At 33.6% G+C, this 24,698-nt stretch overlaps 3 protein-coding genes across 3 annotated transcripts in view; all 3 read left to right on the forward strand.

Annotated features, from left to right (window-relative positions):
- Positions 1 to 602: 602 nt before the first annotated feature.
- Positions 603 to 2,034, forward strand: LOC145637070 (uncharacterized). The gene is made up of 2 exons (XM_081688582.1): positions 603 to 1,333; positions 1,377 to 2,034. The coding sequence occupies exons 1-2, from the start codon at positions 603 to 605 to the stop codon at positions 2,032 to 2,034; spliced, it is 1,389 nt and encodes a 462-aa protein (XP_081544708.1).
- LOC145637071 (uncharacterized) lies at positions 2,034 to 3,014 on the forward strand. Its single transcript, XM_081688583.1, has 2 exons — positions 2,034 to 2,406; positions 2,542 to 3,014. The coding sequence occupies exons 1-2, from the start codon at positions 2,034 to 2,036 to the stop codon at positions 3,012 to 3,014; spliced, it is 846 nt and encodes a 281-aa protein (XP_081544709.1).
- A 7,331-nt stretch (positions 3,015 to 10,345) lies between these two features.
- LOC145635022 (GDSL esterase/lipase At4g18970-like) overlaps positions 10,346 to 24,698 on the forward strand; it is a 62,737-nt gene continuing 48,384 nt past the window's right edge. Inside the window, exons 1-3 of the mRNA XM_081686327.1 lie at positions 10,346 to 10,395; positions 13,367 to 13,565; positions 19,315 to 19,434. Coding sequence (XP_081542453.1) covers positions 10,346 to 10,395; positions 13,367 to 13,565; positions 19,315 to 19,434 — 369 coding nt within the window. The remainder of the gene's footprint in view (positions 10,396 to 13,366; positions 13,566 to 19,314; positions 19,435 to 24,698) is intronic.

Here is a 24,698-nt window from a genome sequence, read left to right on the forward strand (position 1 = left end):
AATGTAGCCTGTTTTTGCTGGTTTGTAAAGTTAGAAAACAAATTTAACAAAGTTTGCATTTGTAGGTGCAAATGGAGGCTCATCGAAAACTGATAGAAACATTTCAGCAAGAGAATACTATGCATACAAACTTCAATGCAGACCAAATAACATGTCGCTAAGAGCAGGAAGATGCTTCCAGCAGTACATAGTCGATATGTATGTCAAAGTGGAGAATACGAGGTTAGATTTCTTCCGTAGAAATCAACAAACGATAAGAGCAAATCTGTATCAAGGGATCCTTGACGCTATTGATTGTGGTGAAAACTGTGCAGCAAATGTGGGTCGTAGAATCATCTTGCCTCCAACATTCATTGGTGGTCCTCGAGATCTTAAAAAGAGATACTTAAATGCAATGTCTTTGGTGCAGCGATTTGGTAAGCCTGATTTATTCGTTACAATGACTTGCAATGCCAATTGGCCTAAAATTAAACAAGAGCTAGCTGTTGGAGAAAAAGCACAGGACAGGCCAGACATATATAGTTGCAAGAATTTTTAGGGCAAATGTTCTTGCTTTAAACCATTTGATTAAAAAGAAAAAGGTGTCCAGGGAGGTAGCAGCAATGATCTATGTGATTGAATTTCAAAAAAGAGGTTTACGTCATGCCCATTTTCTAATCATTCTAAAGCAAGACTATAAAATCAAATGCCCTGCTGATTTTGATAAGTTCGTTTGTGCTGAAATACCATCTACTGATAACATGCACCTTAGGAAGATTGTGCTAAAACACATGATGCATGGTCCATGTGGTCATTTGGATCCAGAATGTCCTTGCATGAAGCACAAAGAAAGTTGTGGTCGTTGTAAGTATGGTTATCCAAAGCAGCATTGTGATGAAACAAGATATAGCAGTGATGGATATCCATTATACAGAAGAAGAGACACAGGAGAGACTGTTACTATCCGCAAAGCAATCATGGATAATAAATGGGTGGTCCCATATAATCCATACCTTTCATCATACTTTGATTGTCACTTAAATGTTGAAGTGTGCTCTACTATAGAAGCCGTCAAATATTTGTACAAATATGTGTATAAAGGTCATGACAAAATATCTTTTAGTGTTGTTCAATCTACAGATATTATGCCCATCCAATATGAAATACAGCAGTATCAATCAGGTCGATGGGTTTCTCTTTGTGAAGCTGCTTGGCGCCTCTTTGGCTTTGACTTATACGAAATGCACCCACCAGTTTTGCCTCTTTCTATGCATTTTCCCAATTCACAGATTATACAGCTTAGGCCTCATGAACGGCTTACATCAGTGGTTTCAGATGACAAGCGTTCTAGAGTGTCTTTCAGAGTTTTTTCGTATGAATTGTACATTACCATCTAGAACAGGTTGGTTGTACACCGAGTTTTCAGAGCACTATCCTTGGGATGCATCTGACAAGCATTGGTATGAACGACAAAATAAGAAAATTGTCATTGGTAGATTGGCATTTGTTGGACCTTCAGAAGGAGAAAGATACTATCTAAGACTATTGTTGCACAATGTAAGAAGTCCTAAGTCATTTGAAGATTTGCGAAAAGTTGATGGAAATTTATGTGACACCTTTCATCAAGCTGCACTAAAATTAAGACCATTAGAAGAAGATGATTCAATTGATTTATGTTTGAGAGAAGGTTGTGCAGTTCAGATGCCACTTGCAGTTCGTAAGCTCTTTGCTACTGTGCTTATCTTTTGCCAACCCAGCGATCTTCTCTCTCTTTGGATGAAATATTATATTTTTTTGTCCGAAGATTTTAGACACAGGTATACTTCTGATCCACTAAAAGTGATGAATCTCACTGTTAAATCAGTTGAATGGTTTTTGGAATCAATGGGAAGCTCTCTTGCTACATATGGACTAGACCATTTAGTTCAGCATGATGATGATGAAATACGCAGAACAAAGGATATAGAGGATGCATTGAATGCTCCAATACCAGATCAATTTCTACAATGCAAGAACCATTTGAACAAGATCAACAAGAGGCTTTTAATGCCATAATGGATCATGTTACAAAGAAAATACATGGGGCATTTTTTATAGATGGTCCTGGTGGAACAGGAAAGACTTTTTTATATAATGCTTTATATGCAGAAATAAGGCTCATGAATAAAATTGTCTTGCCAACAGCAACATCCAGTATAGCTGCAGCTAATATTCCTTTTGGAAGAACTGCACACTCACGGTTTAAGATTCCACTAGATCCTCTTGAATCACTTGCCTGTAATGTACCTACACAAGGAAGTCTAGCAGCATTGCTTAGAGAAACACCACTCATCATTTGGGATGAAGCTTCGATGGCAAAAAAGGAAAACAGTGAGTCACTTGATGTGTTACTTAGAGATATTTGTAATCCAAATTTATTATTTGGAGGTAAAATTATTGTCTTTGGAGGAGATTTCAGATAAGTTCTTCCTGTCGTTCCAAAGAGAACACAACGTGAAGCAGTTGTTGCTAGCTTGGTCAGTTCTTCTTTGTTACCGCTGTTAATTAAATTTAGATTAACAGAAAATATTCAAGCTAGACTTGACCCATCATATGCAGCCTTTTTACTGGCACTTGGGAACGAACAATTGCAAGATACAGAAGATGCATTTGTGCAGCTGCCAGCAGAAATTATAAAGCCTTATGATGCTTCCACACCTCAGGATATGCATTTGACTTCGGTTTCATTTCCAGAAATGGATATGCCTCCATTTAGTGCAGACATATTTACAACTAGAGCTATACTCACACCAATCAATGATGATGTGGATGTTATAAATACAATTTTGATAGACAAATTTCCAGGTGAAGCAGTGGCGTACAAGAGTAATGATTCAATGATCGATGATGATTGTAACATCTATCCCACTGAATTTCTGAATAAGCTCTGTCCTGGTAGCATGAGCCCTCATGAACTCATATTGAAACTCAATAGTCCTGTTATCCTGCTACGTAACATTTACCATCATCTGGACTTTGCAATGGAACGCGCCTAATATGTAAAAAAAAATTCCCAAATCTCATTGAATGTGTTATTGATGTTGGGCATCATAAAGGAGAACATGTATTGATACCAAGGATTAACCTAAGACCATCAGAGTCTTCAGGTTATCCTTTTCAATTTCAAAGGAAACAATTCCCTTTAAAGCTTTGCTTTGCGATGACCATCAACAAAGCTCAAGGGCAAACACTTAACAAAGTTGTTGTTTACCTACCAAGATCATGCTTCTCACACGGTCAGCTGTATGTTGCCCTTTCCCGAGCTCGACAAGCAGCTAATGTTAGTGTTATAACTGACATAAATGCTAATCAGGCCAATTTTTGTCATGTCAAAAATGTTGTCTCTTATGATATTTTACATATGGCTGGCATCATTTGAGTACATCAGTAAGTGATACCTTTCTGTTCTTACAGATTATAGCCTAGTGCTAATTTGTAGACCCTTTAAAAATTAAGTATTCATATACGAAGCCTACTCCACCTAATTTTCTTTCATTGTGTATTTTGCTACAGATTAGCCTTTTTCTATAATTTAAGGTATTCATTCTGAAGGATGGCATATTCTCCAAAGGTATGCTGTTAGTAAGTCAAGGACCTTTTTCTGGAACTAATACTCTGCTTTAAGGTCAGCCTCTATAGCATACTAATATTTCTTGTGATGCCTTTGGTGATTGCTATACAGTGGTCCAAGAACATTTGGCTGATCACAGCATTACAAGACACCTAATTATTCTATCTTTCAATTTAGTACTATATGTATGGCTACCAGAGCAATAATAGCTCGGATTAGTTGCTGATTTGTATCTATGGTGAAGAAAGAATCTACTGTGATGATTTTAAGCTATGATTAGATGCACATATATGGATTTGATAGCACTTTTCATACGATACTCGTGTTCTTTGGACAATAAAAGTAAATTAAGTAGCATTGTCATGAAACAATCATTCGCGTGTCACAAACAAATACGGTTTAACAAATAATTATTTCAATACAACAAGTACTCCCAAGTAAACAAAAAAAAAACACAAAAGGAAAAACAGACAAAAGAGGAAAAATAAAAGGACATGTAGATAGGAAATCCAATAAGTAGAAGGAAAGGATTTTTTGGGTTTGATTTTATTTCAAAAAACAGTAGGCAATTTATCTAATCAGAGTACATGTGGTGGTAGAAAAAAAGGGGAATGTTAAAAGAACATAGACAGCAAATCTAATAAGTACAAGTAAGTCAAGCAACATGGAAGAATTTCAGGAAAAAGGTATGGTCCAAAAAATATACATACAAGAAAAAAAAAAAACATGTACAAGCAATGAGATCTAATTCCTTACTTGGGATACATGTGACAGGAACAGTATGTAAGTGATGGAGTATATACATGATAATAAAAATAAAATTCTCACAAATCATGAGATTTAATTTAGCTAAAATTATATATATGGTAAAAGATACACAAATAGATATGGAAATTTCTATTTAAGTTTCGTTCAAGTACATGCTACGTATCTATAGAATACAGAATAATCTATTTTAAGATTTAAGCTTACTGATTTTATGCAAAAAAAAATACAGCAAAACACTGTTATAGAAAACAATAAGTTTGAATTCTTGCTTCTTCCTTTGAATTTTTTTAAAGATCAAATGTACTATAAAAGGACTAGGCTTTGTTGTTCCACATCAAATTAACTATCTTAGCAGTACATTACAACAACAAAACTCAACAAGAAAAGATAGAAAAAAGCCAGGCACACACAAAAAGGACTTGATATCCTTCAGCATCAGCATTAAATCCTTTGGTTGTTGACAGGTATGATCAGCCTCTGTTCTGCTTCAATTTACTATCTTTGTTAATAATTAAAATTAGTTTTATGTAAATTATGATTAGCTGAACATCTATCTATAGGTTCCATATATGCTATTATTTATTGTGTAACAGACTCTAACTATTATGTGTGTAGGAACAAAAGTCATTATTTGTCTGTAGTATTACTTATTAATGTGACATAGTATGCTTACTGTGATGTTAGCATAATTAAGTTCACATGATTAGGTTTATAAAATGCTGAATTTATAAAGTTAGCTATTAATTATTAATGGATATAAATTGAACAGTTCATAATTAGTTAGTATGCTAGGGTTTATAGACTAATCAATATTTATAAGATAAAATGCTACTGTGGAAATTACATGTTAGATATGTAAATTTATACACAAGTAGACAAATGAGTATTTTTTAGACAAAAGATACACAAGTATGCATAAATTGCTAATCATGTTTCATATATAATGTGCTTGGCTTATAATTTTGTGCTTTTAAGTATGCTAAAATATGTTAGCACATTTCTTACTTCCAATGTCACAGAATTCATAATGTATTTGATCTTAGCGCTTTATGTCCATCTGCTTATACTATTTCTTATATACAAGTATATACAAGATGTAACTTATGTAAAATCAGTACTCAAAATAAGAGAATGTTAAGCTAATAGGATGTTTTAAAAAGAAAACATGTATATGTGCATAGATGTGCAGAGGTTTTTCATGGTATATCACCTGATAATCTATCATGATCTATACATGAAATAAAAACTTATTTAATTATTTGCTTCCGTTTTATAGAAAATCTTGTTATGGCACCACAACGAAAATTTCTCGATCAGCTCGATACATCAAGCAAATCATATATACAAGGTTAAGGTGAATATTGCAGAAAAGGGTAGAAAGCAAGAATCTGAGAAGAAAATATTGTACTAGTATATTATCTTACGAGATGACATGGTATATATACATGCCATATACAAACATGCATTCAACCTATAACAGATCATAGTACATGACCATGTAATAGAATATTCTTGTGTTTTTTTTCCAGAAAAACCACATGAAGCTGACATTATTTGGTGATCAAATTGATGCATATAAAGATGTTATCTTGTTTAGAGGAAACTATGACATTTCTAATGCCTTGATAAGGCCACTAGATGCATAGTATAGAGCCAGAGAATCAGATCTGCCATTTCAGATGACAATAGGCAGCAGGACTCTCGTCCAGTCTTTGGATCCTGAAGGAGAACAAGTTTTTCCTAAGTATCAATCTCTTGCTTCTATTCCAGGAGTTTCTACTGATGATGTTCGACATGGTAAAAAAAAATACTTAGACTAATGCTTGTAATTTCTAATTCAAAAATCCAGTCCATTACATGCAATTTACTCACACATTCTCTTCTTTGGTAGATATACTTGTTATTGTGCTCTATGTTGCAAATGAACCGCGAAAAATTGTCACAACACTGAACAAAGAATCAGCTGTTTGCGACTTGATGGTGATAGATCACAGGTACTTGCATACATACCTTAAATAACTTACTGTTATTACAGCATTACCATAACTATAGTGATTACATTCTTCCTTTATGCATCTACTTTCAGCACTGATTCACCAGTCAAAGTGTGTACCTAGAATGATTTATCTGGAAGGCAGTGTGAGGCTCTTGTCTCTGACAGTGAAAATTTCAGAGTAATTGGCATCACAGCTTTGCATCGTATCACTCGCAAAGGTACATCAGAAAACTATCTAATAAGTCTATACTTATCCTCACTATTCCCTTGATTATCAATTGCATTATAACAGTATTTATCTTTGTAAAATCACAGGCTTTCAGCTTGAATCATCCATGTCTACTGTCATAATTGAATCTCTTGAAGGTGAAAAGGTTGCTGCCTTAACTGAATGGTATGCTAATCAACAGTTACTTTTAACATAAATTAATTACTTCCGGTTTTAAGCTCTTTAAAATTAATCCCGAATTTATTTGTGATTGACAGGGCAAGAAAGCATCGCAGTGTTCTAATTGAGCATCAACTTAGAGTTACAGCTGCTTGGAATCCACCTACAGAAAGAATTTTAACAACAATATCCTACATCAAAGCTAAAAAGGTAAACTTAGATGGTATATTATCTATATGTAGCTATTGTAGAATTCTCTTTTACTTTCATTAATATCAATAGAATAGTTCTTGATTATATGATTTTTAGATTAACATATCTAGAATCAAGATCATGCTGACATTTGTATTGGCAATGCAGGCAGCAAAAACGCTTCCACAAGAGATTTATTGGCTTAGAGTTATAGCATCTGATATTCAGTACGACCGGCTTAGAGCATATATAGGATGTTCCTACTGTGGAAAGCGAACACAACTACCACTTGGAACAGTCTATGCTTGTATAGCTTGTGAGAGGAATGAAGTGTCTGCTACTTACCGGTAAAAACCACCTATGGATTACATTACATAGAAAAAACAATATGTTACTTATAACAATTGAAAACAAACACTAATTTTTCAATTTATGCAGAGCCACTATTACTTTTACTGCTTCAGATGGAACATGATCTCTGCAACTTACTGCATTTACTGAAAATTCTGTTCCACTACTTGGCATGTCAGCCGAGGATATTTATCACATGAAAGCAACGGTAAATAGTCCAAAGTTTGCATTTGATAATAACAGATACCGGCCATTCCCCTTTAATTTACCACGATACTTACTGTAAAATTAATCTAGAATCTATCTATATTTCAGGATGATACTACTAAATTTTTCCAGGTAGCTTATAAGATGCGCAGTATATACTTATTACTCAAGATTGGCCCTACAACTGCTTTGGAACAGAATAACGTTCTACAATGGGGGTATAAAAGGTGTGAAGATGGAAGACACTGTCACAGCTGATGGTGCAGGAAGCAGTTCTGCAAATATTTCTACAGGAGATGGTGTCAAAGATGCACCAAAAACAGCTGACACTAAACATGATAAACCTGAAAAAGGCAATGCATCTGCAACCACGGATAGCCAGATCCTGAGCAAGACCATAAAAAAAGAAACAGTTGAAGCTTATGACCTATCGATCTTCAGCCAGGAAGAGGAAGATGCTTGCATATTGGCAGAGGCAATGGCTGCAACAAGGAAACTAGCCCAATCAACTGCAGGAGATTCTGGATCAAAGAGGAAAAGACTGAATGTTGATGCTGATTCTAGAACTGCTACACCAGAAAAAGACGTTATTTAGCCTAAAGTGCAGTCAGCAATCAAGGCTGCACATGTCATAAAGGAGAAGGAAAAAGATCCAACTTATCAATCAGCAGTTAAGGGCAAGGGTGTTGCCTTTGACACAGACATTGTTTCTACTGAAACAAATTAAGCTATTAAGCAGGAGAAGGAAAGCAAACAAAGAGCACTTGTATTTCAGGAAGATGACTCGGATGACCTTTGAAGAAGAAAAGGGAGACTTATGACAGATCAGTTGGGTAACAGCTTCACTTGTTAAATCTTTTGCTATGTACATACTAATTAAGGATATGCATTATAAGTAAATCTTTTGCAAAATGTGGCTATTATAAAAGACAAGTATCTTCAGATTACTTGTCTTAAAATAAAACCACATATAAGCACAATATCGGTTATGCTTAAGGATTTTGAAGGTTGTGGTCTTGGAAAGGAACATGTTTTACAGAAATACTTGTTCCTAAACAACACCAATTGTTGAAGTGCTAGCCTTGACACTCAATATAATGAGCCTAACTTTTGCTGTCTGATTGGTTAAGCTTACCTACAAAACCAATCAAGCATTATGGTTTTATGTAGGAACAGGTCTCCTAGACTACCCGTTCCTATATAACACTTCTTATTAGACTAATATTTTGTTGTCTAATTGCTTGATTAGAGTTTCTCAAGCACTATGTATTTAGAATATAAGAGGAACTTAGCTTCATGTTCATGTTATTGTAATCAGTAATTTCCTACCTACTTATGATGCCAAACTAATGTGATATATTATTATGGCTTACTATTTGATTTTTTTTTTTTTTTTTTTTTTTTTTTGCTTAGTATGCATCAATAAAATTACTTCTTTTTACATACATTTGCATATATATTTTAAGATCAACAAATCCCTGCTAATTACATTCGTTATAGTAGTGCCATCAACTAACTTATTACCAAGATCTAGCTTAGCAACCCAAAAAAACACCAATAACCCTTAGAACACCAGTCATAGCCTAGCACAAAAAAAAAACCCTTATAAACCCTTTGTTCATCCTACCACTACTACATCTTAGCCCAAAAAAACCCCTCAGGAATAGACAGAATGCAATTAGTTAGAAATTTTCATACGGAACATGGATAAATCTTCACTTGTTTCTCGATTTCCTTCTTGTTGGTTCCCAAAATCAGAATCCGGACCAGAATCATCATCATCATTATAGCTATAGCTTTTTGATTCAGATGATTCATCAAAATTGACAACAACTTCTTTCTTACTCTCACTTTCTAAATTAGAATTCACATTGCTTTGTGGATTTTCATCAGTTTTGTTGTCTTCCTCGGTCTCTTCATCTTCATCAGTCTCATCATCATCGTCTCTTTCCTCCCTATCCTCTTCTGCGCCAACTCCTTTCTTAGGATTAATTTCAACATCAACATTGTCTAATTCAATCACAATAACATGCCATTCTACACAATCATCCCTTACCACTTCCCGTTTCCTTTTTTTGCTTGATTCACCTTTTTTCTTTTTTGCTTTCAACCTTTGAAAGCCCTTGTTGCGGAAATTCCCAATGCCTCTTCATCTTCATCTCCATTTCCAAAGAGTACAAACGGAAACTTGCAATGTTTTCTTCTTTTTATTTCGCTTCATTAGGTCTCCAAATTGGTGGCGAAAATACTCTACCAGAGGTGGCAGTGCTATCGGTGCTTGCCATTGTTATGGCTTAGAAATTTAAAGTCAAGCAAAGAACTGTAGACACCCATTTGTATCTCCCCAAAACCAAACCCAGTGATGAATACCTTTCACGTCGAACCATAATCGAATGAAGTGAAAGTGTCAAAAGTCTAGTGTTGCGGTTAGTTTTTGTTAAAATTCTTTCTTTCTGTTTTCGAAAACCCACTCTATTTTATGAAAACGTCCATTCCAGTTTAGTTTGGTCCATGATAAGGGTCCAATAGTGGTGTAGTTGGATGGGGCTTGCAAAGACCTTTCCAACGATATATTATAAGCCCAATTTCGATGGATAATGAGGAAGTTATGGCCAAAATACTAAACTGGGCCCAAACCGGATTTTACCTACGACCCAATGATCATGAGGAGGGTCCAAAGGTTTAATGCTATTCCTAAACTAATTAGGATTGATTAGAATATTCTATAAGTTTCTAAAATATCTTAATTATCCTTTTTTGAAAAGATAAGATTAAGGAATTTGATTTAAATATAAACTTTCCTTTTTTATAAAACTTTCCTTTTTTAAAGTCCTAATTCTATCCGGATTTAAACATGTTCAAAGACAGTCAGATATTATTTTCATGCCTCATATTTTTTATCCAAATTTTATATGGTTGGATAGATCTTGAAATTATCTTTCCAATGATATATTATAATATTAAATCCGAGTTATAACGGAAAAGATATGAATGAGACATGAAACTTTATCCAAAACTGACACCCTTCCACTATTTTGGCCATATCTTTTTATCTACAAAATACTTTAATCTGATTCTTATTGGGTTGGAAAGTAGACTTTAAGATCTTTCCAACTACATATTATATGCCTTATTTGGACTTCCAGATCAAAATATATGATAAAAACAAAAACGCGTTAAAAAAGGCTTGGCGCCTGACTCCAGGCATTGGCGCCTGGAATCAGGCCTGGCGCCTGGCGCCAGCTATTGGCGTCTGGTGCTAGCAATTGGCGCCTGGCGCCAATGGCCAATGCCTGGCGCTAGACTCTGTTTTGTTAATTTTATCTTTTTGGCTGATTTTCTCTATAAATATCGTATTAAAACTTCGTTTTCGATAACGAGATTTCATCAATTCTTATTTTAATTCACCAACTCTCATCAAGATTTTCTTGAATATTCTCTTTCTTTCTCTTTTCTAAACTAGCCTTTTCTCAAATAAATAATTCCGCATTCACAAGATCTAGAAACACTTAGCCATATTCGAAGTTGCCTTCGCCCTAGACGTGAAAGGTTTTAATTTCTGAGGGTTTGGTCCCAAATCTCTCTTTCAATTATTTAATTGTTTTGATTATTATTTTTCTTGAAGTTACTAACGTGTGTATTTTGTTATTAGAAAGAGGTACGAGGCATCCAAGTAAGTACTTTAATTGATTAATTGATTTATGATGTAGATATCATGTTTATATTGTTATTATGATATTCCTAGTATCATGTATAGGGTATTTTTAATGTATTAAATATGATTGTTACGATGCTTCCTATGTTCTTCCTAATATTTATGATTGTTAGTATCATGTTAGGGTTAAAGATTTGATTTTTAATGCTTAGTGACATGCTAGGGTTTGTTATTAATCTTGTTAGTATCATGCCTAGGATCTTGCTATTATTATTATGCTTTAATATTAACATGAATATGATTATGATTATAATTGTTATAATGATTATGAATATTATTATTTTGATGATTATTTTATTTATGATAATTATTTCAATTATTATTAATATGATGATTATTTTCTTTTATGATTATTATCATGATTATTTCAATTATAATTTATTTTTATGATGATGATTATTTATTATGTTGCTTGATTATTTATTCTTTATTGCTTGATCACCTTTTATGCATGTTTAAAGGGAATTTGTACTTGTCATCACGCTTAATAAGATAATTAATAATCTTGTTAGGGTTAATATTATTATAATTCAAGTGATCGCCAATAATAGTTTATTTGTGCATTAAATTCAACCAACATAGGTTAAACAGGTTCAGGGTTAACCTATTGATTGCATGTTAATCAGAAAGCGCACATGAATACGATCAGAATAAAGTAGAGGCCTATTATTAGGGCAGGTTCAATCTCTTTTAGGTTGGATTTGTACCATCATCCCCGAACCCTTATTTGGTTCATGACCTTATGGAGTTGACGATCTCTTGGATCGTTAAGGGGTGTAACCTTTACCTCGTGAACGGTTTACAAGTTCCTTAAAAACTTGTTGGCGACTCTTTTTCTCTATCTTCTTCCCTTTTGGACGCCACCGTACTTTAGTGTATGATCACAGTGGGGTTCAAGCTAGTGGGATTTTAAAGGCTTGAAATTATTCCCTACAAGAACAAAATAAACTTTTAAGACACAACAAAAAAAGAAAAAAAAAAGAGATCTCGACTGAAAATGAAAGACAGAAAGGCATCTTTATACACCATGCAATAAAAGTACACACATTGACCAATCAAAATCAAGTGAAGCAATCATGACTAAAATCTTGAAAGACAAAAAACTTTATGACTTCCTATATTCTAGCACTGTACATGTACATTAAAAAATGCAAGAATAGAAAGTCCCGTTTCATAGATTTCCTTATTTGCACAATATCTATACACACGTGTGTTAGTCGTTTTTCTATTTTTTGAAAGTGATTTGCAACACATAATCTTAAGCAATTATAAGATTCGAGTATTTACAAATTTTACAACCTCCTATTACATACCTAGCTAAATCTAAACTTGGTCTAAACACAAAAACAAATAATATAATAACACCCTTTACATTTAATAGCTAAATTAAATTAGTATAGCCCGTATATTAAATAACAACATTAATCACGCTCATTCCGTGTTTATTGGGCTATCGCGCGCGTGGCGCGCGATGGCTCAACTAGTAAAAATGAAAAGTTACACTAGTATATAGAAATGAAAAGTTATACATCTACTTATACAGTTATACTACATTAGCTAAATAGCATTGCTTGCATTAATGATTAATGAAACTATATAACAAACTACTTTACATCAAATACGTAATCTCCAACAAAATATTTTAAAACAACCTTTATTAGGGCTGCATATAAAAAGCTTAAAGGGGAAATAATTAACAATAAATAAACATTTATTACACCGATTTACTCGTGAATTGTCAATAAATTCCCAACTTAATACTTAAAAAGGAAGGATATTAAATGCTTATATGCAGCCCTAAATAAACTTAAGGTATAGCATTACCCTTATTATTATCCCAAAAAAAAATTTAGTCAATCTCATGATAGTTGTCAACTATCATCTAATTTGCTATTTAATGTCAATTAAATCTTAAAGACCGATTGAAGATAGTTGTATGATAGTTGTCCTTCTTTTCTCCAATTTTTTTTGTGGACAAAAAAATGTGGAGAATAATTTGCACCTTTTATAAACAAAATCTTAACATGCCTTAATATATCAGAAATTTATAAAATAAAGTTGCTAATTGCAAGATTAAAATCTTTCTCAATATATTACAACAAAATAACCCCAAAAAAATGTGGAGATATTTATCCAATGTCATTTTTCTTACTGCTTAACTTTGGCTAATTGTGAACCAAAAGTGCCATGTTACTTTATATTTGGAGACTCATACTCAGATGCAGGTTATAACAATGCACTATTTACACTAGCTAAAGCCAATTATCCACCATATGGGGTTGATTTTCCTGGGGGAACTCCGACCGGAAGGTTTACTAATGGTCTTAATTGTGCAGATTATATCGGTAAGTTTACTACAGTTTATGTTTGATTATGAATATAGGAAAATAAAATATGCAAAACCACAAGGAAATTCAATATACTACCTCTGTTTCTAATTGATGATGACGTTTTTCAAACAAAACAAAATTGATGACATTTTTCATTACGAACAAATAACGTTCGTTTTTGGTTAGCTTCGTAGCTCTTATGTGTCTTGTTTGTTATTCGTTCGATTTTTCTTGCATTGTTTAGATTGGCTTAACAATCTTATTCAAAGGTATTTCCTAGGTGGAAAATATGGCCTAGGTGGAAGCCTTTAATATCCAAACAAAGAAAATTTGTCAAATAAATCCAATCAAGGTACTTACTTTTTTTTGGAAAAATTGCTAAAAATAGTACAACCTTTGGCCCATTCTTTTTTAATAATACAACCTTTGGATTATTTTGTAATAATACAACCTTTAGGGGTGTTCATTTTAAACAAGATAAAATCAAATTTTTGGTAGACTTTAAGGTTAGGAAAGGAAAAGGATGAGTTTTTGGTGGTGGGGATGAGGAAGGATGGAATATCCCCTCCCCTTCTCCCACCTCAAAACTCACCGAAAATTCGATTTTATCTTGTTTAAAATGAACACCCGTAAAAGTTGTATTATTACAAAATAATCAAAAGGTGTTGACTCGAATGAACAATACAAGAAGGGGGTGAATTGTATTGTAGAGGAACTAGGGTAATTTTTGCGGAATTTATAAAGGAGCTCGAATAAAAACTAAAAGTGCAAAGAGAGATTTTACGTGGAAAACTTCTTGGCCCCAATCAAGAAGAAAAACCATGACCACAAGGGATTTTAAAATCAACTCTTAATAATAATAGGGCAAACAACCTATTACAAATTAAGACTATAAACTCAAGTTCCTCTATGAACTTAAGCTCCCTTCAACTTATCCCTCAATTAGTCGAACTCTCTAACTCTCTCTTTCTCCTTGCTTCACTCAAAGCAATAAAACACTCTTAAAGTTTTCCCAAACTCTAACCCAATACAACTCAAGATTAAACTCTAAATTGCTAAGTACAAAGACACTCAAGGACTCAAGTGGATTATGACTCTTTTTTAATGCTAAAAGACTGTAATGCTCAAGTGTACTTTTCCAAACAGAAAACCAATCCTATTTATACTAGAAAAGGGAAGTTAAAACACTGCCGTTTTCCTTAGTCCCACTAAGCCACAACTTCCATAAAACTAGGAAGTGTAGTTCGTGGGTGCTTGGGCAGCAAGCTAAAACACTTTATAAGGAAGTGGTTTACTGCTTCCTATTTTCTCTCAACTTCCTTGACCAAGTAAAACAGCCATTTTTAAAAGAGTATTTTCCAAATCAGATTTTCCAAAATAATAGGATAGAATCAAAACAGAAAATCTTTTTAACTAACAAGATATTTTAACTCAAAAAGATATTTTTCGAAATTAAATTAAAACAAGTTAAAATATGGAAAATAAAATCTTTATCAAATAAAATTAAATCCACTTAAATCCTATCAATTGACAATGTACTTAACATAAATACAAGAAGCCTAAAATAAAGATAAAATACATTAGACTCCTTGAGACACTGTGAAGCTTCGACTCTGGAGCTTCAGTTCTTCACTAAAGGAACTTGAATTCTGATTGTCTTCTTTGTTCTTCCATAGCCTATCCTTAGACCTTGTTCCATGCACCATTCTGACTCTAGAACTTCGTTGCATATATAAACCTGTCAATAAATCAAAGCTAATAGACAGAAGTTAAAACACTTAGGGTTTGCTTAGGTTCCTTGTGTCATCATCAAAACTTAAGGTCAACAAAAGGTTATATTATTAAAAAAGAATGGGACAAAGGTTGTATTATTTTTAGCAATTTTACCACTTTTTTTTAAAAATAATTTTTTTTGTTTTGTCAGGAACCTTTTTTTTTTTTTTTTTAATATATATATATATATATATATATATATATAAGAAATTAACTTACTCATTTTGAATAGGCCAATTGAAGTTTTTTCAAATACAAATTAAAAATAATACAGTAGCCTAATTGAAAATATCACTACAATCTTGTCAATTGATGATACCATTTGTGTCGAGGTGTCAAATCGGATACCCTGATGGAGTTTCAGCTAACCCACGACTGGTCGGAATGTTTGGGTCGGGTAATGATGGGTAATTTTAACCTAACAAACTAAATCAAATTGGGTTGAGCTTATATTCGAGTTATAGTTGAGTTCAAGCATGGTCGGATACAAATTGAACTTGGGTCAAGTCAAATTCATGTCGAGTCATATCGAGTTCAGATTATACCGAGTTTATTTGGGTCAAAATGGATTAATTTGACTTTGGATCGGGTTATTTCGATTTCGATTAGATCTTAGTTCAAATCAATTCAGTTCTGGTTAAATTTTTAATCTGGTTACTTCGATTGTTAGCTCATTATAATCAGTTAGAATTACTTTTGGTTTTGGGTTGAATAATTTGAATTCGTGTCCATATTAGTTCAAGTCGTTTTAGCTATATTAGAATACTTGTCATGTCATTTTTGTTATTGGAGTTTCATATATAGTCCATATCATTCTTTTGGGTTTTATTTAAGTTTTGTACTGGCTTATCAAAATTGATATAATATTGACAACTTAAATTATTACAGAAAATGATTGTTTATTGCTTGATCAGGTGATTATTACATCATTAAATAATGTCTTTTTCCTTACTGCTTTGGTTTATCACCATCTTTTCGGCAATTTATCATCTTCAATTCATTGGCAACTCTATTATTAAAGTATCAAGATCGTCAATTCATAAGCGTATGTCTCTCTTTTCCTAATTATAACTTCTCTTGAGCCCCCACAATTTAAAATGGTTGGAGAGGATAGTCATGGTAAATTTTGAGTTAAGTTAATTATAATGGGTTAGGTTTAAATAGACCATTGGGTCAAAGGATGTTTCAAGTCGAGTAAGTAGGGGTCGGATTAGATTGGATAAAAATAGTTTTTTTTTGGATTAAAATGATTTCGGTTATTTTTGTTTCACGTTAAATTGAATTGGGATCTTGAATTATTGGGTCTTATTAGTTTCAGATTAACTAGGTGTCTATTCCATGTTGGATTTGGACTATAAATTTCTAGATGAAGTCGGTTTTGAGTTAATTTCGGGTTGACTCCGGATCAAATTTTAAGAAAAAATTTCAGGTTCAATAGTTCAAAAACAATCTAATTTCTGGTAAAACTTTCGGGTAGGATGAGGTTTTTTACACTCTTATCTAACATCACAATGAAATTTTATCATCGTTCTTGGACTTAATTGAGTGGTCAGAAAAACCTCCTTCCAATTGAGCAATGAAAGACAACAAAGACCTTTGTTGCCTGAAAATGCATAATTATAGGGATAAAGGTGAGAAATTTGGGGCAATTTATTCGTGCATAATTACTATGGAGTATTGTTATGAATAACAATAACAAGTACAAGTATATGTTAATATATTTATACCTCATGTTGGTATAGTAAATGTATCAACATAAAGTCTAAAAATACCAACAATCTTTTTTTTTTTTTTTTGACAATAGCAAAATCCTAAATTAAACATAAACTAAATTACACATTAAAACATTAGGGGTAGAACCATATAACAACTTTCTATTCGGAAACCAAATAATTTCGGTTGGGTAGGACGCTTTTCTTTTTGAACCACTCATCCTGCAAAACAGAGGGTTAGTAAAGACATAGGAAGGTAAGCTTCTTGGCGAATGACTCTTCCTTCTAGCTCTGGAACAACGGGATGAAGCCAATATCATCAAATTTTGAGAAGATGATACGTTGAGGCAAGCAGGAGACTTCGATGGGGCACAGACAGGAGCAACCGGAAGGGGCACAGACGAACTTTCACATGATGACACTTGATCAACCACACCTATGGTCAACTCTTCTTGTGCCAAAATTGGAGTTGTTTCACACCTATCATGCCCTTTCACAGGGGGGTGACTAATCTCCATTGGTGTTAAAACTTCTTGAGTTTTAACACAGTCCATCTTCTTTGGAGTATCCAATACTCGGATGCTAATGAAATCCTTCTTGGAGGAGCAATAGTAGTGTAGTGTTCGTCCCCTAGAAATCGCTCCATACATTGTTGGAGTAAGATGCAAATAGGAATCAATACGTTTTCGATTACAAAACCGATAACTTGACCCTGTAAGATTTGGGTTTTTTGTTTCTGAAGTTGACTTCAGATCAGAATTGTTATCAATAATGTTGGGCCTTTGATCTTGATCGATAGGGTTGACTTTACCCTCTTACGAATTCAAAAATTTTCCAACAACATCCTTTTTCTTTTTGGTGACATCTTGTACACCAATACACCTACGAACATAACCATCTCCACCACCATCTCCTTCCCTTCTTTTCCCTTTTTTCCCTAACTTTCTCTTTTCTTCTTCCTTCCCAAAAGTAGCGTAATCTCTAAATATTTCATCCTCTCTTGTAACTGCTAGTGCCTCATTAACAAAATTCGGAGGCCAACCCAATAAAGATGTCACCTCCTTGAGTTTGTGTTCAAACTCTTTGTTATTGGGATCAATCCTAATCGCTTGTGCAAGATCCATGAAAGCTAAATCGGGTTTATTAAGCTCTACAGCTGCCACCGCCCTTCTAAAATAAGCTTTCACATTAGTAGTATCATAACACAAAACTGCAGAACACAACTGACCCACCTTGTCAAAGTTTTTTTCTTTGACATAACAAGCACCTAAGTTAAGATTAAGAGACACAGCAAGGCTCAAAAAAACTGACTTATCTTCATCATTATAGACCATAACAAAAGATAAGATCTTGAGTGCAAGAGAGTATTTTGCAAGCGCTATTCCCATATTACCCTCTTTGTAAAAAGTGTTACCTTCATCTTTCATACCCCTAACAAAGTTCAGAATACCAAATAGATTCTCCAACTTCCCAACTAGCAGCTCTAAATTATGAGAAGAAATATCATCCTTTTCAACATGAGCAATACACAAAATCCCCCTAAGTTCTTCAAAGTTATCCATAAAAAATTATGAATAATAACAACTAAACACACCAAAAGAAAATAGAAATTAAAAACCAAACTATTACACAGAAAGCAAACATGCTTCTCCATAACATAAATAAGCCATACCAAAAGAAACCATTTTGACGAGAATACTTTGGCAAAAGAACCAGCGACCCCCAACACATGCGCCGCCGCCGCTGCACCTATACCACCTGGAGTATCCGTAGTTATATGCCAATTCACTAGTCCTTTGATGCGAGAATGGTCTGAGATTGTAAGACCATAAAATCCCCAAAAGTCAAAAAACCAAACCCTAACCCTAACTTTTCTAAAGGAAAATTCGAGCAATTGAGTTAGCTAAGCAAAGCACCGCTCCTAATTAACCTCGAGGCCGTCAAGAATTGCTCGCCGACGACCTTAATTGAGCTAACGTTGCTGTGGCCGGCGGCGGCAAGGGAAAGCTTGAAGTAGTTCTTTGCTTTTAGAGAGAAGGGACAATGTTTTTTAGAATACCAACAATCTTATTGCTACATTTAGACATCATATTGGTATAATAAGTATACCAACATGAAATCTAAAAATGCCAACAAGACTTTGTTATTGTCATTGAAAACATGAGCAATTATTGATTAAGACAACCTCCTTTTTATTGATTAAACTTGATAAATACATCGAATTACTTTGTAATCCTAGTTTTCCAATTATTCAAATAAATCATAATTATATTTTTTTATGTTGATTTTACAGCCCTTGGGATTTGGAGGATTCATAGAACCATATAAGAACAGTACAGATCAAGATGCATCAAAGGGTATAAACTTTGCATCTGGTGCTTCTGGAATTCTACCACATACAGCATATCATGTGGTATTGTTTTAACTCCAACCTTTTTTTTAAAAAAAAAAAAAACACTTTTAGATCATCATAATAATTATATGATCTTAAAAAAAAACACCTATAGATCATTAAATTACTAGATGAAACCCGTGCAATATACGGATTGTTTGAATTATATATATATATATATATATATATATATATATATATATATATATATATATATATATATATATATATATATATATATATATATATATGCTAAAATTTGTTATATATTTAGATAAAATTCCTGATATCAAAAGATAACATTTTATATTTAATTAATTTAAACTTTAAAATCTCATTTCTCAATTTTGCTTATGTGTCAGTTAAATTATTTAATTCTAAAAGAAATTAATAATCTCATATTTAATTGGGTACCACTAAAATTTATTATCCTACGTGGTGCGCTGAAAAAAATAAACCCTACGTGGCTCTCTAAAAACTCGGGGGAAAACTCGACTTTATATATATAATAGTTTTGTGTCCCGTGCGATGCACGGGTGTAGGGAATATTTCAAGCATTATCCCTAGCTTGAACCCCACTGTGATCATACACTAAAGTACGGTGGCGTTCAAAGGGAAAGAATAAGATAGAGCAAAAGAGTCGCCAACAAGTTTTAGGAACTTGTAAACCGTTCACGAGGTTAAGGTTACACCCCTTAACGATCCAAGAGATCGTTAACTCCAATAGGTCTTGAACCATGACTGGTAGTTCGGGAATGAAGGTACAAATCCAACCTAAAAGAGATTGAACCTGCCCTAATAATAGGCCTCTACGTTATTCTGATCGTATTCATGTGCGCTTTCTGACTAACATGCAATCAATAGGTTTACCCTAAACTTGTTTAATCTATGTTGGTTGAATATTAATGCACAAACAAACTATTATTGACGATCACTTGAATTATAATCATATTAGCCCTAAACAAGATTATTAATTATCTTATTAAGCATGATTACAAGTACCAATTCCCTTTAAACATGCATAAAAAGTGTGTTCAAGCAATAAAAATAAATATATCAAGCAACATAATAATAATCATGACAATAATCATCATAAAATTATAATCATAATTATAAAAATAATCATGTTAAAGCATAATAATAGCAAGATCCTAGGCATGATACTAACAAGATTAATAAAAAAAAACCTAGCATGTCGCTAAACAATAAAAATCAAAGCTTTAGCCCTAACATGATACTAACATGAATACTAGGAAAGAAAATAGGAATTATCGTAGGAATCATAATAAGCATATTTGATATTATAACTTTTTCCCTAAACATAATACTAAGAATCATTGTTGTCATTCAAAACATAAAGCATCCTAACATGATACTAGGAATCATAATAACAACCTAGACATGATTTCTATATCATAAAATAAATAAATCAATTAAAGCACTTACTTGGATGCCTCGTATCTCTTTCTAATAACAAAATACACACGTTAGTAACTTCAAGGAAAATAATAAACAACAATTAAATTAAATAATTGAAAGAGAGATTTGGGACCAAACCCTCATAAATTAAACTTTTCACGTCTAGGGCGAAGGCAACTTCGAATATGGCTAGGTGTACCTAGGTCTTGTGAATGCGGAATTTTGTATTTTGAGAAAAGGCTAGTTTAGAAGAGAGAGAGAGAAATCAAGAAATTCTTGATGAGAGTTGGTGAAAGAAAACGGGGTTTTTAGAAGAATATTTATAGAGAAAATCAGCCAAAAAGATAGAAAATCGAAACAGAGTTCTGACGCGTAAAAACGAGGTTGGCGCCAGACGCTGACATTAGCGCCAGGCGCCAAGCTTAGTGTCAGGCGCTAATGCTGGAGTTTGGCGCTAACTTAATTATTGACGCGTTTTCTAAAATCAGATAGAAATTGCTGTACAGGAGGATAAAATCGTATTTTCCTCAAAAACATTCTTTTATTCTGATTAAAACTCTAAAAAGTTAACAAAAGTCAATTTATCAATGCTAATTGAATTAGGAATGAAAAGAACCTTCTAGAAGAATCTAGAAGACTAAAACCATTCCTAAGTGCATTAGGAATGATAAATCCATATTAGGCCCTCCTCTAGATCATTGGGCCGCATATAAGGCTCAAACCAGGCCCAGTTCAGTAAGTTGACCATAACTTCCTCGATATTCATCGGAATTGGGCTTATAATATATCGTTGGAAAGCTCTTTTCAAACCCTATCCAACTACAATACTATTGGACTCATATAATGGACCAACCAAACTGGATTGGCTATTTTCTTAAAATAGATTTTCAAAAACAGAGAGAAGAGAAAAAGAAATTAAACTATTCGCAACACTAGACTTTCCACACTTTCACTTTATTCGATTACGATTCGACGTGAAAGGTACTCATCACCGGGTTTGGTTTTGGGGAGACACAAATGGGTGTCTACACCGGGCTATTTATAGAATTGTAAGATAAATTTTTAATTTATATATCAAATTTTAAAATATATCATTGATACAAATTAGTTAGGAATTGGATGTGCTTTGGTGACGATTTTCTTATCTAATAGGCATATAATGGCTAATAATAATACTGGTGGAAATGTTCGATTAATACACATAAAAAAATAGTAAAAAATAAATTAAATGAAATAAATATTCAAAGCCCGTTGAGTTGATCCGAACCTAAAACTTTGGGCAAGAGTTGAACATTTCTTAACTTATAACCTAAAGTGACCCAATTTTAGATGACTCTTGACCCGACCCTAATTGATGGGTCTACATAGTAATATAATTCTATCAAATTGTGAAGTACTCATATTATTTTAGCCGATTAGTATACATTATAAATGGATGTTTGACGCTTTGAACTATTTTAGAATTATAATCTAATAATTTTTTTGAATAATATTATAATTCAATTTGCACATCTGAAATATTGGTATTTTATCGAAAATAAACTCTAAACTAACAATTTTATCTTAAAATTCTATCTAAATAGAATTCTAAACTAACATTTTTATCTTGTAAAGTCTAATTAAGTCTATCCTACGTTGCGCGACACTTGGCGAAAAGTTAGAAATTTGTATATATATATATATATATATATATATATATATATATATATATATATATATATGTATGATCAAGCTGTAACCTATTTCATTAGCAGCATTTTCGTTATTTTGCAAATTCCTAACAATGTTTCACAACAAAAGATGGTTGCACGGCAAGTCGGATGGTAATCCTCGCCTAAATTTTTATATCCATCTATGTTCACCACCATCCATGGCGAGACAAAACCTACGTTTACATCTGCTCCGACAAATACAAGCTAATATCCATCATCGTCCCACCACCCATATGGATATGTATATTCACCTCAAACCCGCAACCATAATACCATATTATATCACAAGAATACGAAGAATTATCATTTCTAACAAATCTGTTTTTCATCTATTTGGAGAAATTCATACGGCATTAATGTCATTAATTTTATACTATGATACTCCATATGGAATCAATCACATAAAATATGAAAACAAGAATATTTGAAATCTAACATTAAAGTATAAAATAGTTCATAATTAGTTTGCATTGCTTTATTTAAATTTTTTGAATTTTTTTTTTTATAGCATCAACAAATCATAATTGCATAATTCAATGGAGGAATTTTCTTACATAGAGCTATGTCATCAATTAGCAAATAATAAATTTAACCAAATAAAATTTAATATGTATAAAATAGTGATAGAATATAGGATAAATATTCTAGATATTCTGTTAGAGTTGGATATGTTTTGTATAAATTGTGTAATTATCTTTTGAGATTTCCTAAGCTGATTAGGACTCACACTTGTAACCCTATATATTGAGATCAATGGAATCGACTCCAATCTAAGGAGTTTCATATTATCTAACATGGTATCACAACTTTAGGTTACGATCTAGGTTCCGCAATTTTTTTTTTTTTAGTCGCCATCCCTGTCTTCTTTGTCTCCTTCCCACGGCAAGTTTTCCTTTGGTACATCTGTCTTCTTTCCACTACTTCAATTGATTTATTTATCAATTAATACTTTGTTCCCAATTCTCTTCTTTGTGATTTAATTAGTGTACCTACCTGCTTGCTCCTTTCATGGGCAAAGATGACGGAAATTCCACAACTTCTTCTTCTGATTATCACCCTGCTTTAGGTGTTAACAATATCAAGAATGTTATTCCTCTTATTCTGGATCGAGAGAAAGTCCATTACTCTAATTGGGTTGAGCTATTTGAGTGTCATGCACACGCCTACAATGTTCTCGACCACATAGACTCTAAAACACCTAAACCAACGGATTTATCTCGGATGACATGTGGAAACGCCTTGACTCTGTTGTCAAGAACGGGATATATGGCACGATATCTAAAGATTTACTAGAAACAGTTCTAGAAAAGGGGGCTATGGCTCAGCAGATTTGGGATAAACTCAAGGCGATATTTCAAGACAATAAAAATACTAGGGTCGTGTACCTTGAGAACTAATTCAATGCTTTGCACCTCTCAAACTTTTCAGATATTTCTTCATATTGTCGTGAATTGAAGAATTTAAAGGACCAATTGGCCAATGTGGATCAACCGGTGTCGGAGCAAAAGATGGTGATTCGCTTGGTCTCGGGACTTACCAATACTGATTTTGATATAGTGGATGCGATGATTCAACAAACAGAAACATTGCCTTCCTTTGAAACGACCAGATCCCGTCTTTTGCTCGAAGAATCTCTAAAAGCAAATGACACTAGCACTCCGGCTGCTTCTTTTGTCGCACAAACCGGAGCATCAAATCAGTCCGGAACACCAACACAAGCGTCATCCCAGCAGCAGCAGTCGACTGGTCGCGGTGGCACGCCACCTGGTCGTGGCAGAGGTCGTGGAAAAAGGCGAGGCAGAAGTCGTGGTCGGGGGACACCACAACAGCAGCAACAAAATCAACAGCAACAATATCAACAACTCAATGCTCCCCAATGGGGCGCCCCTCAACAGTGGAATGGCCCTAAAAATCAGGCCCAGCAGGCCCCCCCTCAATGGGGTCAGGCACCGTACCCACATCCTCAGGAGTGGGCTGGGTCGCGTCATCCAATGCAGCAGCAACGACCTTAACAATAGGCCTATTATTCTGGGCCGCCTAACCACTCAGAGCCTGGTTTCTCTAATCCAAGCTCGGAGTATGGTTCAACCATGACACCAACGGAGCTAGACAGTGCATTTGCAACAATGGGATTCCAAAATTACGATCCATCGT

This window comes from Chenopodium album, chromosome 6, assembly GCF_948465745.1.
Source record: "Chenopodium album chromosome 6, dcCheAlbu1.1, whole genome shotgun sequence".
NCBI classification, from domain to species: domain Eukaryota; kingdom Viridiplantae; phylum Streptophyta; class Magnoliopsida; order Caryophyllales; family Amaranthaceae; genus Chenopodium; species Chenopodium album.